The sequence below is a fragment of the Eumetopias jubatus genome, unplaced genomic scaffold, assembly GCF_037043125.1.
Source record: "Eumetopias jubatus isolate StellerSeaLion01/CBP00866 unplaced genomic scaffold, mEumJub1_p1.0 scaffold_2, whole genome shotgun sequence".
Taxonomy (NCBI): Eukaryota; Metazoa; Chordata; class Mammalia; order Carnivora; family Otariidae; genus Eumetopias; species Eumetopias jubatus.
Window position 1 is genome coordinate 59,773,252 of NW_028274808.1, and position 12,814 is coordinate 59,786,065.

Genomic DNA, 12,814 nt, shown 5'->3' on the forward strand with positions numbered 1-12,814 from the left:
CTCCTTCTCCTGCTCCCCCTGCTTGTGTTCCCTTGCTCGCTGTGTCTCTCTCTGTCAAATAAATAAATAAAATCTTAAAAAAATTTGAGAGAATATGTATATATATGCTTAAATCCTCTCAGTTGCTTGTTTTCCACAGTAGCCTAAATTCCAATCATACAGTTGGCTAATCATGGAACACAAGCAAGGGGAATGAATTGAATGGTGTTAATGGTTAGAATATTGTACTATGATGGCTCAGATGTCCTTGCCACAAAAGCATCCGTGCTTGTTTGATCAGGCTGTTTGATTAGGCGTATTCTTGTTTGGGTATTAGGCAGAATAGTAGACACTGGAGAAATGATTACTGTATTAAAAACAAACACACACCGAAAAAACCCAAAAACACAAGTGATTCAACTTTCATATAATATATTGTAACGTGTTTGTGAAATGATTCCATTGTAGAACTTCCCTTTTTTGACCAAATACATTGTACAAAAAAAAAAAGAAAGGAAAAGTTATGTATGGTGATGTAGCAAACAATAGGAAAATGGGGGAAAAATCCATTTACAGCAGTATCAAAGTATTCAAATATTTAAAAATAAACTTAACAGGGGCGCCTGGGTGGCTCAGTTGTTAAGCGTCTGCCTTTGGCTCAGGTCATGATCCCGGGGTCCTGGGATCAAGTCCCGCATCCAGCTCCTTGCTTCTCTCTCTCCCTCTGTTGCTCCCCCTGCTTGTGCTCTCTCTCTGTCAAATAAATAAAGTCCTAAAAAAAATAAATTTTTTTTTTAAAGATTTTATTTATTCATGAGAGACAGAGAGAGAGAGAGAGAGAGAGGCAGAGGGAGAAGCAGGCTCCCAAGGAGCAGGGAGCCCGATGCGGGACCTGATCCCAGGACTCTAGGATCCTGACCTGAGCTGAAGGCAGACGCTTAACCATCTGAGCCACCCAGGTGCCCCTAAAAAAAATAAATTTAACAGAAGTATCGATCTCTACGTTTAAATCTACAGAATATTGATTGAGAGAAAATAAAGATCTAAATGGAGAAATTTACTGTGTTCTTCGATTAAAAGATGCAGTATAGGTAAGATGTTCGTCTTCTTAAATCGACCGATATACAGATTCAGTCCAATCTCCATAAAAATTCCAATAGGCTTTTTTTTTATATAAACATAGAAACTGATAAGCTGTTTTTAAAATTTATAGGGAAATGTAAACAACCTAGATTAGTCAAAGAAGTTTTATGTAAGGTAAGCAAATTTGGAGAAATTACTACCTGATTTCAAGACTAATTGTAGTGCCACAGTAATCGAGACAGCGCGGTGTTACTGAAAGGATGGATCTATAATACAGACCAGTGGGACTGGAGAGAGAGCCCAGGAGCGGATCCACTCAAGAATGGCCGGTTGGTTTTTGGTAAAGTTGCCTAGGCTATTGAATGAAGAAAGCAAAGTCTTCCAGCAAATGGTGTTGTTAACAACTGTATAGTCGGTCATATAGAAAAATGAACCTTGACCCTGACTTCACACCATACATAAACATCAATTTGAAATGCATAAGATGTAAATATAAAAACTAAAATTATAAAACTCCTAGAAGAAAATACAGAAATAAAACTTTGTGACCTTGAAGTAGGCAGCAATTACTTAGGATACAAAAGGCAAAAATCAAACAGAAAAAAATGGTAAATTGGCTTTTATCAAAATAAAGAATTTTTGCTCCTTGGAAGATACCATTAAGAAAATGAAAGGCCAGAGACTAGGAGAAACTATCTGCAATACATATATATGAAAAAGGACTTGTATTCAGAATATGTAATAAGCTATTACAACTAAAAAGAAGACAACCAAATAAAAAAATGGCTAGAAGTTTTGATTAGACACTTCATAAAAGAAGTTTTATGAATGAGTGTAAGTACCTGAAAAGTTGCTCAGTAGCTTAAGTGATCAGGGAAATCCAGATTAAAACCATATTGAACTTGGGGCACCTGGGTGGCTCAGATGGTTAAGCATCTGCCTTCGGCTCAGGTCATGATCCCAGGGTCCTGGGATCGAGCCCCGCATCGGGCTCCCTGCTAGGCGGGGAGCCTGCTTCTCCCTCTGCCTCTGCCTCTCTCTCTCTGTCTCTGACTCTCGTGAATAAATAAATAAAACATTAAAAAAAACATATTGAACCACAATGAGATATCACTATAAATGCATTAGAACAGTAAAATGAAAAAGATTGATAATACCTATTGTTGAGTATACAGAGCAATGACAATTCTCATATGTGGCTAATGGGAATGTAAAATGTTAAAAGCCCTTTGAAAAACTGTTAGTATTACCTATTTTTTTTTAAAGATTTTATTTATTTATTTGACAGATAGCACAAGTAGGCAGAAAGGCAGGCAGAGGGGGAGTGAGAAGCAGGCTCCCCACTGAGCAGGGAGCCTGACGTGGGGCTCGATCCCACGACTCTGGGATCATGACCTGAGCCGAAGGCAGACGCTTAACCAACTGAGCTACCCAGGTGCCCCAGTATTACCCAATTTTTTAAAAAAGATTTATTTATTTTAGGGAGAGAGAGAGTGCACGAGCAGGGGGGAAGGGGCAGAGGGAGAGAGGGAGACAGAGAATCTCGCTGGGGGCTGGATCCCACGACCACGAGACCATGACCTGAGCCGAAACCAAGAGTTGGGACACTCAACCAACTGAAGCACCCAGGCGCCCAATGAAGAACTGTTAGTAGTATCTTAAAAAGTTAAACATACACATACTGTACAACTCAGCCATTTTACTCCCAGATACTTTCCCAATATAATTAAAAATATGTGTCCACACACATACCTTATTGTTCATAGCAGCTTTATTTATAATACCCAAACTGCAAGCAACTATATATACATTAATAAAAGAATGGATAAAAAACAAGTAGTAGATACATAGAACGGAATACTGCTCAGCAGTGCAAAGAACCAACTACTGATAGACATGGGTGAATTGCAAAATCAGCTGAGTGAAATAAGCAGACCCCAAAGAGGACATACTGTGTGATTCTAGTTATATAAAATCCTAGAAAATGTAAACTCATTTCAAATGACAGAAAGCATAGGAGTAGCTGCCTGGGCCTGAGGGTAGATGGAGGGATGGACTACAAAGAGGTGCTGGAAAATTTCTAAGGGTGATGGAAATAATTCGTGTCTTGATTGTGGTGGCAGTTTTATGAGTATGTATGTTTTCAGAATTAATCAAATTATACACTTTAAATAAATGAATTCTATACCTCAATAAAGTTGATAAAAGAGAAAGGGAGGATTGTAGTGGGGGCAGTATATGTATGAATTTTGAGTGAGAATACAACCTGGGGCACACTCTTTGGAGAACAGAATTTACTTCCGTTTGCACGAGAGGCACGATGTCCCCTTAATAGTCCTGTAGTAACATGTCATGTATGTCATCTATTGTGACATTTGCCAAAACAACCAAAGTGATTATTTAGTTTTTAATTAGAAGCCTCTGAATTGTTTTCAACAGTGAATGAAAGCACTTTTATTTTAGTCTGAAGAGAAGTCTTTAGTATTTCTTCCTCAGAAAGCTTTTGGGCTATCAAGGCTTCAAATAAATGGTGCTAATGTGGTGTTTAGAATATATCCTGAAGAGGCAATTTCTTCCTTCCTGAGAGTGATGGAAATCTATGCTCTATCTTTAAATTATTTTAGCTAACATATTTATCTAAGTATTTGGGTATTTTTGAAATTAATACCTACAGTGCTTGCCAGGAGTGTAATAGGAATCATTTGTTTATTATCTTACTGGCGTTTTGAGTGATGTCTTATACTAACTTCTTATCTGCTAAAAGGGTATTATGTCACTAATTCTTAGTCCCTTTTCATAAATGTTAAGCCCTGGCCCCAGGGGAGGGTTTCACATCTTTTACACTGAGATTATTGGAAAGATAAGGCTTTTGAGGCCAGAAAGCCCTGGCTTCATGTTCTAACTGTAAATAGTTGACCTATTTTGGCAAATTACATTCCTCCTTTCAGCCTGTTTCCTCACTTGTAAAAGAGATTAACAGTTCTTAGAATTGCTGTAAGGATTAATAGCATTAAATGTACTAGTACAGTACCTGACACATAGTAGGTGCTTAGTAAGTATTACTTCCATTCCTCCTGATAGGATTTCTGGTACTTCTGGTGCTTCCGGTGTATTGTATCTGGAGTTCTTCCAGTGCCAGAAGCACTATGTTTTTTACTTCAGTATTTTCCACTTTTATTGATGTACCTTTTCAGCCTTATTTTTCAAGTCCTGTTTTTCAAATTTATCTATTCATCTTGATCTGAAACGTATGGGTTATGAGCAATATGATTTTTGGTTTATTCACAAAATGTTAACCTTGATCTCTGTCTCTGAGCACATCTCAGAGAGTAAAAGCTTATTCCGAAATCAGTGTCTTCTGTGTCTTTTGCTTTCTTTACATCACTTTATTCCTTTTGGTTAAGGGGTCAGTTAGAAGTAAATATTTATGCCATTAGGTCATCAGGGAACTGGCAAGCCATCATGCAACTTTCCCATGGTTTCCCAGAGTCTGATTCGTTTTAATCATACCTTTCCCTGTGGTTCTGTTGTACTGAGCTCAGATTAATCCTTGTGGACATGCTGTTCCACAGCTGGCAGCTTTTATGCTCATGGCCCAGGCTCCATGGCCTGCCTTGACCAGTCTCGATACGCACATGAAGTCAGTTCTAAAACTGGGTATCCCAGGTCTTAAACTTCATAGTGAGAGTGGGCTGGGGCTAGGACTGAGACTATATTCCTACAGAATACTTCCACAGTGGCCCTCCTTTGCTTTCCAGTTTTTCACACCTGGGAACACAGCATATCAGTCTTGTGAGAGAGAAATGTGACCCAAGCTCCAAACTGAAAACAATCAAAGAGAAAACCAAAATAGCATAAAATATATTCTGTCATCTTTGAAAGAGTACCTACTGTCCAAAGCTCCAGCAATACCATTTTTATAGTTCATTCTTTACATTTAGTTTTTATATGCATCACACATTGAGAGTCATTTTCTGTTCCTCAGAGGGAATCACTTTAATTTCTGATTCATTTGATAGTAACCTCCTTCTTTGTAATTAACGTATATTGTTTATTACAGAATAAGGCATTATGTATCAACTTCCCGCTAAGAAGATGAGGATTTCCTTTGAGCAGCCATCACATCTACCGCTGCTGCATGCAAGCACATTTCCCATGCCACCATTTCCCAGTATACTTATAGCATAATCAGCAGTTACCTTATTATAATTACATAAACAGCATTCATACCTGAGCTGTGTTGTTATTTGATGGCTACTTTTCTTTCCTTGCACAATATTTTGTTTTCCCTTGAATGGATAATCTTTTTTGTTTGTTTAGTTTTCGGTGTTCTCAACAGTCATTAATCCCAAACCATTCCCAATTGTATAAATATCCTGTTAGTAGAGTTGACCCTTGAACAACATGGGGGTTAGGGGCACTGACCTCCTCCCACCACCCATACAGTCAAAAATGCATGTAAAACTTTTGACTTCCCCAAAACTTGGCTCCTAATAGTCTACGGTTGACCAGAAACTTTACTGATAACAAGCAGTTGATTAACACGTATTTTCTATGTTAAATGTATTATATACTGTATTCTTACAATCAAGTAAGCTATATTCTTACAATAAAGTAAGAAAAGAAAGTGTTATTAAGAAAATCATAAAAAGAGAAATACATTTATAGTACCATATTGTATTTATCAAAAAAAATCTGCATATAAGTGAACCTGCACAGTTCAAACCTGTGCTGTTCAAGGGTCAACTGTATATGCTGAAACACTGGGTAATTGATCAGTTTTATGCTTTCAGTAAGTCTTTCTAGTCTCCTGATCTGCTGCAATCTTCACTGGTTGTCCTCTAGATTTGCTGCTTAGCTGTTTCTTGGGATCTTCCCTCAGTGTCATCTTGTAAATTCCCTTTGCTTCTCCTATCTGTTGGATCCCCTATGGATCTCATGTCTTACTCTTTTCAATTTATAATATCTTTGGTAGAACATGTCTTCAGGTAACTTCCTGAGAAAAGGTGCATAGGAGATAACATTTTTGAGACCTTCACTTTGTCTTTAATTCTTCCTAATTGTTAAATTGAGTGTAGTATACTAGGTTAGGAATCATTTTTCCTCAGAATTTTGAAGGAATTGCTCCAGTGTCCTAAGTATTATGGTGTTGATATTAAGAAGTTTTAAATAAAACCTGTTTCTTTGGTGTGTATATTTCCCTCTGGAAGTCAAGACCTTCTCTTTGCCTACAATGTTGTAAGATTTTGTTATAGTGTGCTTTGGCATGGGTCTTTTTTTATCCATTGGTGGACCCTTTCAATCTCACGCTTTCTTTTTGCCTTACTTTGTGCATTCCCCAGTTTTATATTGAAACTACATTTTAATTTTAGAAGCTTATTTTTAATTCCTAAGATTTTTTCCTTTTCTGAATATTCCTTATTAATAGCATCCTGTGCTTGTTTCCTGGATGCAGTGTTTTCCCCTCTTCCTCTGAGCTTATTAACAATAGAAATCTTCTGCTCTAGGTACTCTTTCTCCAGGTTGCTTTACTTTTTGGATCCTTATTATATTAGATACTGTCCTCAAATCTTTTGTGATTTTTGGCAGTTTTCTTATACTTAACAGTGGGATATTAAAAAGCAGAATGGATTGAAGTGAGGTCTGATCTACCTCCAGATCCAGTTGCTAATTTGCAGGAAATACTGAGGACAGAAGAACATGTTGAATTGCACCATGAGTAGCACTTGGCAAAACCCAGTCTATGAAACACTCTACAGCCTCAACTGCCTGATTTCCTCAAGGAAGGAAAACTGTAGATTAAGAGAGACTTTAAAAACATGTTAAATTTAAAAAGAGGGCAAAATGAACTTTGCATTTAAAAATGGTTAAAACAGTAATTTTATGCTGTGTCTATTTTACCACAATTAAAAAAAACCCAACAGGGGCAAGACTAAATTGTAATATCTATAGGGCATGTGGAGGGGCTTCTGGTGTATGTGGCAAAATTCCATTTCTTGACCTGGATGGTGGTTTTAAGAGTGTTAACCTTAAAATAAATCACTAAGCCATGTATTTGTTTTATGTGGGGTTTTTGTATCTGTGTTTTATTTTAAAATAAAGAGTTTTTAAAAAAATTTTAAAATAAATAGCTTTATGTACATAGGTGGGCACTGTTGGCTGTGGTCTTCACTGTGGGGTGATGTGGACATTTTCACTGGCAGAAACCCCAAGTCAGTTTTTTTAACTCCTCAGTTCTCAAATATTTTTGTTTAGGGACCCCTTTACATACTAAAAAGATTAAGAACCCCAAAGTACTTGTTTATGTGGCTTACATCTATTAGTATTTGCCATGATAGAAATTAAAACTGAATTTTAAAAACATTTATCCATCAAAAATAACAGTAAACAGGGGGCGCCTGGGTGGCTCAGTCATTGAGCATCTGCCTTTGGCTCGGGTCATGATCCCAGGGTCCTGGGATTGAGCCCCTCATTGGGCTCCCTGCTTGGCAGGAAGCTTGCTTCTCCCTCTCCCCCTCCCCCTGCTTGTGTTCCCTCTCTCACTGTGTCTCTCTCTGTCAAATAAATAAATAAAATCTTTAAAAAAAATAACAGTAAACACATTTCATGTTAATATAAATATTTTTATTAGAAATGTTATTTTCAAAACCAAAAAATTGGAAGTGACATTATTGTAAATCTTTTCAATATCTAGCTTAATAGAAGACAGATGCACTCACATTCATTTCTGCTTTTAATATCTTGCAATATCACACATAGCGTAGCCTTTGAAAACTTGACACTTTTGAGAGGATGAGAGTGGAAAGGGCAAATAACACTGAAATGTTACCTTACTTACTCTCTGAGAGGATCTAGGGAATCTCAGGGGTTCTTGGATCATACCTTAGAGAACCAATATTTTAGCTGATTTTTCTCTTGAGCTGGTCAGAATCTCCAGGAAGAGTCTACTGTCTGGCCCACTGGCTTTCAGCACTCTAGAACTGAAAGAGGGGGAGAAAGCTGTAAAGTTTCACTTGATTCCTCAGTTATTAGTATTCTATCACTATGGGTGCCTGATTGTCTCTCAGACCAGTCCAGAAAACTTGTGTTTTGCCATCTAGTCTTGTGTGCAAAGGATAGGAGAGGATCAGAGAGTCCAGTTGCTTCTAAAACATATTTTCAACCAGTCTTACTGTTTTAAACTCTGCCATCATCTTGACTTCCAAAAGTACCATATACTCCTAATTCTAGAGTCTTTTTGGGCCTCTGCCATAGAAATTGGGTTGTTCATTTTTCTCATTCTGGCCAGAATTTAGTTTTGAATCTGCTATAAGTTAGGGCCCAGGTTCCATCTGTTTTCTACTGTCACAATGTTCTTGCATTGGTCTCAGTCTCCTTTCTCTTTGTCCCTTTGGATTTATGCCTGAACAAACAAACATACTCTTGAAGGTTTTGTTTTTGTTGTTTAAGGACATAGTGGAGCTAAAAATGTGTGTTTAAGGTACCATCTGGAATTGGAAATCCCAGCAGTTCCACTTAAATGGCTGTTTCTCTAGAACTTGTTCACATTTTGTGATAGTACATTATTTTCATGAGGTGAATGGACGTTCGTGGGGAGAGTTTACCTCCTTCATCAGATAATCCTCTTTCCCACATTAGGAAGGATTCTGGTGCTTGCAATCTAGCATCCTGGAGAGCCTGAACAGATACTGTGCGTCTGCCTCTACTGAAGCAATAACTACTACTTTGGTAAATTAAGACAAAGTTCCTAAATTCTCTTAAAGATAGTCTCATTGGCAGAGAACAGATATCTTATTAGTCTGTTGTTCTCATCAGGAACTATAAAGAACCACATGCAAATACTACTGTCTTTTCTGAAGGAAAATTATTTACTAACTTCACAAAGATTCTTTGAGAACGCAAGAAAGAACAGCTCTTAGAATCTACTGAGCAGGGGAGAGAATTATGATTGCTGATCCTCCTGAGACCGTGGTTCTTAAGAATCACTTCTGTGCCAGAATCATCAGGAGGGTTTTCTCAGTCTCAGATTGCTGGACCCCACCCTCAGAGTCTGATTCAGTGGGTGTGTTGGAGGGTTCAAGAATTTGCATTTCCAGTAAGTTTCTGATGGTCTGTGGATCGCACGTGGAGAACTACTGCTCTGAGAAAAACTTCCCAAAAGAAGGAATTTAGTGAAAGCATATTAATTTAAATATTTAACATGGAGTTGTTTTTCGTGAAGTAGGCAAACTAAATCTTTAGATAAAATTTTAACATCAAGAACAGATCAATATGGGCAGTTGCAGTCTTGCTCTCCGAGTTCCTGTCTCCCTCCCCACGCTGCCTGCCTGCCCAGTTAGCCTCCCAGACCCGCAAAGGAGATGGGCCCAGTGGAGGGGTGCCGCCTAGGCTCCGGGGGCAAGAGCCAGGAGCCAATGACCCTCATGATGTCTGGTGAGACAGGAATTTCTGCCTTCCCTGAATCAACCTTTCACATGGGTGGGGCCATCCATGGAGCCCCTGGCCCGATTTCACAAAGACCTGAGGTACACGCTCTCCCTGGAGTTCCCCAGGGGCTACCTTTATAATGCACCCACTGTGAAGTTCCTCACAGCCTGCCACCACCCCAGTGTGGACACCCAGGGAAACATCTGCCTGGACATCCTGAAGGACAGGTGGTTTCTCCTGTATGATGTCAGGACCATCCTGCTGTCCATCCAGAGCCTGCTAGGAGAACCCAACAGTGCTAGCCCTTTGAACACACATGCTGCCGAGCTCTGGAAAAACCCACAGCCTTTAAGAAGTATAGGCAAGAAACCTACTCAAAGCCAGTCTCCAGCCAAGATCCCTGACTGTCCAGCCTCTCTTCTTGTGTTATCTTTTTATTTTCTTCATTTCTGTCTAGGACTCTGTATCTTAAGCTGTGGTGTCATGTTTGTTTTGTTTCTGTTTTTTAAATTAAGTCTCTGGTTGAGCCCTTGTGATGAATATATTAAATAAATACATTGTTTTTTTTTTTAAAAAACAAAACAAAAAAACAGATCAGTATGAATAAAAAGTATCACATGCTATAGGTGAAATCTGACGTGTTTCATGCTCTGAACAGCACAGGTATTTATAATGGATTTTTCTGGTTTTATATGCTTGACAGGCTCTACTCATGAGAATTAGTAAGCAAACATTTGAGAGCTACACCATATAGGAATGTAAATGAATACACATAAATTCCATTGCATGTTAGAAGCACAGTGGCATTAAATAACACCCTGTCCAATTCCTTATTTTATAAACACCAAAAGAATGATCTCTAACAGTTTTTTTCCTATTAAATTTTTTTTTTAAGATTTTATTTATTTATTTGACAGATGGAGAGAGAGAGAGAGCACAAGCAGGGGGAGCGGCACGCAGAGGCAGAAGCAGGCTCCCTGCTGAGCAAGGAGCCCGATGTGGGACTCGATCCCAAGACCTTGGGATCATGACCTGAGCCGAAGGCAGATGCTTAACCAACTGAGCCACCCTATTAAATTCTTATATTAAATTCTAGGGGGGCGGGGCGTCAGGCCAGCTGAGCTATCCCGTCAGACCGCGCCGGTTTGAATGAAAGCTCCTTAAGATGGCGGCGGCTGGGGCCAAGGCGCGAGGAGCTTGGTGTGTGCCTTGCCTAGTTTCACTTGATACTCTTCAGGAATTATGTAGAAAAGAAAAACTCACATGTAAATCGATTGGAATCACCAAAAGGAATCTAAACAATTATGAGGTGGAATACTTGTGTGACTACAAGGTAGTAAAGGGAAGAGAACCTAGTCAAGTCACTGGGGTAGGAAGGCAGAATTCTAGGGACCATGGTGGCCACAACAGCAGTCTGAGGGATAAATCAAAATGTTTGGTGTTAGGTGGCTTGAGTGCCTGCTACCTAATCCATTCATGGAATATGGAGTATTATCTTGTAAAATGGAAAGGATGGCCAGATTCTACAAATACTTGGGAACCTTTGCAAAATCTCAAGTGCCCATTACTACTTCAACAGTTCTCTAATGACAAGCATAATTATTTATCTCAGGTAAACAAAGGCAAAGCAATATCTCTAAAAGACAATAACAAAGCTTTGAAACCTGCCGTTGCCGAATATATTGTAAAGAAGGCCAAACAAAGGGTAGCTCTGCAGAGATGGCAAGATGAACTCAACAGAAGAAAGAATCATAAAGGAATGATTTTTGTTGAAAATACTGTTGACTTAGAGGGCCCATCTTCAGACTTCTACTACATTAATGAATACAAACCAGCTCCTGGAATCAGCTTAGTCAATGAAGCTACCTTTGGTTGTTCATGTACAGACTGCTTCTTTGAGAAATGTTGTCCTGCTGAAGCTGGAGTTCTTTTGGCTTATAATAAAAGCCAGCAAATTAAAATCCCACCTGGTACCCCCGTTTATGAATGCAACTCAAGGTGTCAATGTGGACCCGATTGTCCCAATAGGATTGTACAAAAAGGCACCCAGTATTCTCTTCGCATCTTCCGAACTAGCAATGGCTGTGGCTGGGGTGTAAAAACCCTTGTGAAGATTAAAAGAATGAGTTTTGTCATGGAATATGTTGGAGAGGTAATCACAAGTGAAGAAGCTGAAAGACGGGGGCAGTTATATGACAACAAGGGAATCACATATCTCTTTGATCTGGATTATGAATCTGATGAATTCACAGTGGATGCAGCCCGATATGGAAATGTCTCTCATTTTGTGAATCACAGTTGTGACCAAAATCTTCAGGTGTTCAGTGTTTTCATTGACAACCTTGACACCCGTCTTCCCCGAATAGCATTATTTTCCACAAGAACCATAAATGCTGGAGAAGAGCTCACCTTTGATTATCAAATGAAAGGTTCTGGAGATATATCTTCAGATTCTGTTGACCACAGCCCAGCCAAAAAGAGGGTCAGAACTGTGTGCAAGTGTGGAGCTGTGACTTGCAGAGATTACCTCAACTGAATTTTCAGGAAATAGAGCTGATGATTGTAGTTTTGTTTTTTTCTAATGTTAACATTTCAAAAAAGTATTTGGGACTCTTCTCATATTATCAAGATTATATGCTATGTTAATTTACAGTTCATATTTCAAACTATTGGCCAAATGTATTACTGATGCTTCTGAAGAGAACACAGGGTCACACAGAGTAGTTTGAAATACACATATTTAGTAGATACCAAACATGAAAACTATTTACATATGAGCATATACATAACATAAAAAGTCTGTGTGAATAAAGAAATGCCTCCTTCAGTGTTTAAAAAAAAAAAATTCTAATAGGCGCCCCCTATTAAATTCTTCGGTGTCCTTTTTCTTTTGAATAATTAACAATTTGTGGGAAAAAAATACATATAGTCCAAATTCATAATTAAACTATCTCTTGTGGTTGAGGAACTTAAAATACTATGGGAATTTAAAATATAAGGTCGAGAGACTAAAATTGAGAGTGAACCCACGAAGTTCCTATAAATAATTTTATATTTACTAAAAAAATGGAGACTGTTCTTCAAAAGGGAGTATCAAAATTGAAATAGTGTCTCATTCTCAGAGGCATGGTTTAGTTCCATTTGCATGTTCACCTTCCCTCTGGTGTTATGACTTGAAGTTGTTGACTCCAAGCATACTGTGATGCTTTTGATAAAAAAAGCTATTAGTGACCTTTTATTTTTTTATTTTTATTTTTTAAAAAATTTATTTATTTGACAGAGAGAGACACAGCGAGAGAGGGAACACAAGCAGGGTGAGCGGGAG

At 38.5% G+C, this 12,814-nt stretch overlaps 1 protein-coding gene and 1 pseudogene across 2 annotated transcripts; both read left to right on the top strand.

Annotated features, from left to right (window-relative positions):
- The first annotated feature begins 9,476 nt into the window (after positions 1-9,476).
- On the top strand, positions 9,477-9,893 carry LOC114210067 (ubiquitin-conjugating enzyme E2 C pseudogene; annotated as a pseudogene).
- Positions 9,894-10,654: 761 nt separating this feature from the next.
- On the top strand, positions 10,655-12,210 carry LOC114210177 (histone-lysine N-methyltransferase SUV39H2-like). Of its 2 annotated transcripts, XM_088019513.1 has the most exons (3): positions 10,655-10,832; positions 10,971-11,101; positions 11,642-12,210. In XM_088019513.1, exons 1-3 carry the CDS (start codon positions 10,655-10,657, stop codon positions 12,023-12,025), a joined length of 693 nt encoding a protein of 230 aa, XP_087875639.1. In that variant the 3' UTR covers positions 12,026-12,210. The 2 variants fall into 2 exon arrangements, with proteins under 2 accessions (XP_087875639.1, XP_027960209.1); XM_028104408.2 differs by having other exon boundaries at positions 10,971-12,210.
- The last annotated feature ends 604 nt before the right edge of the window (positions 12,211-12,814 follow it).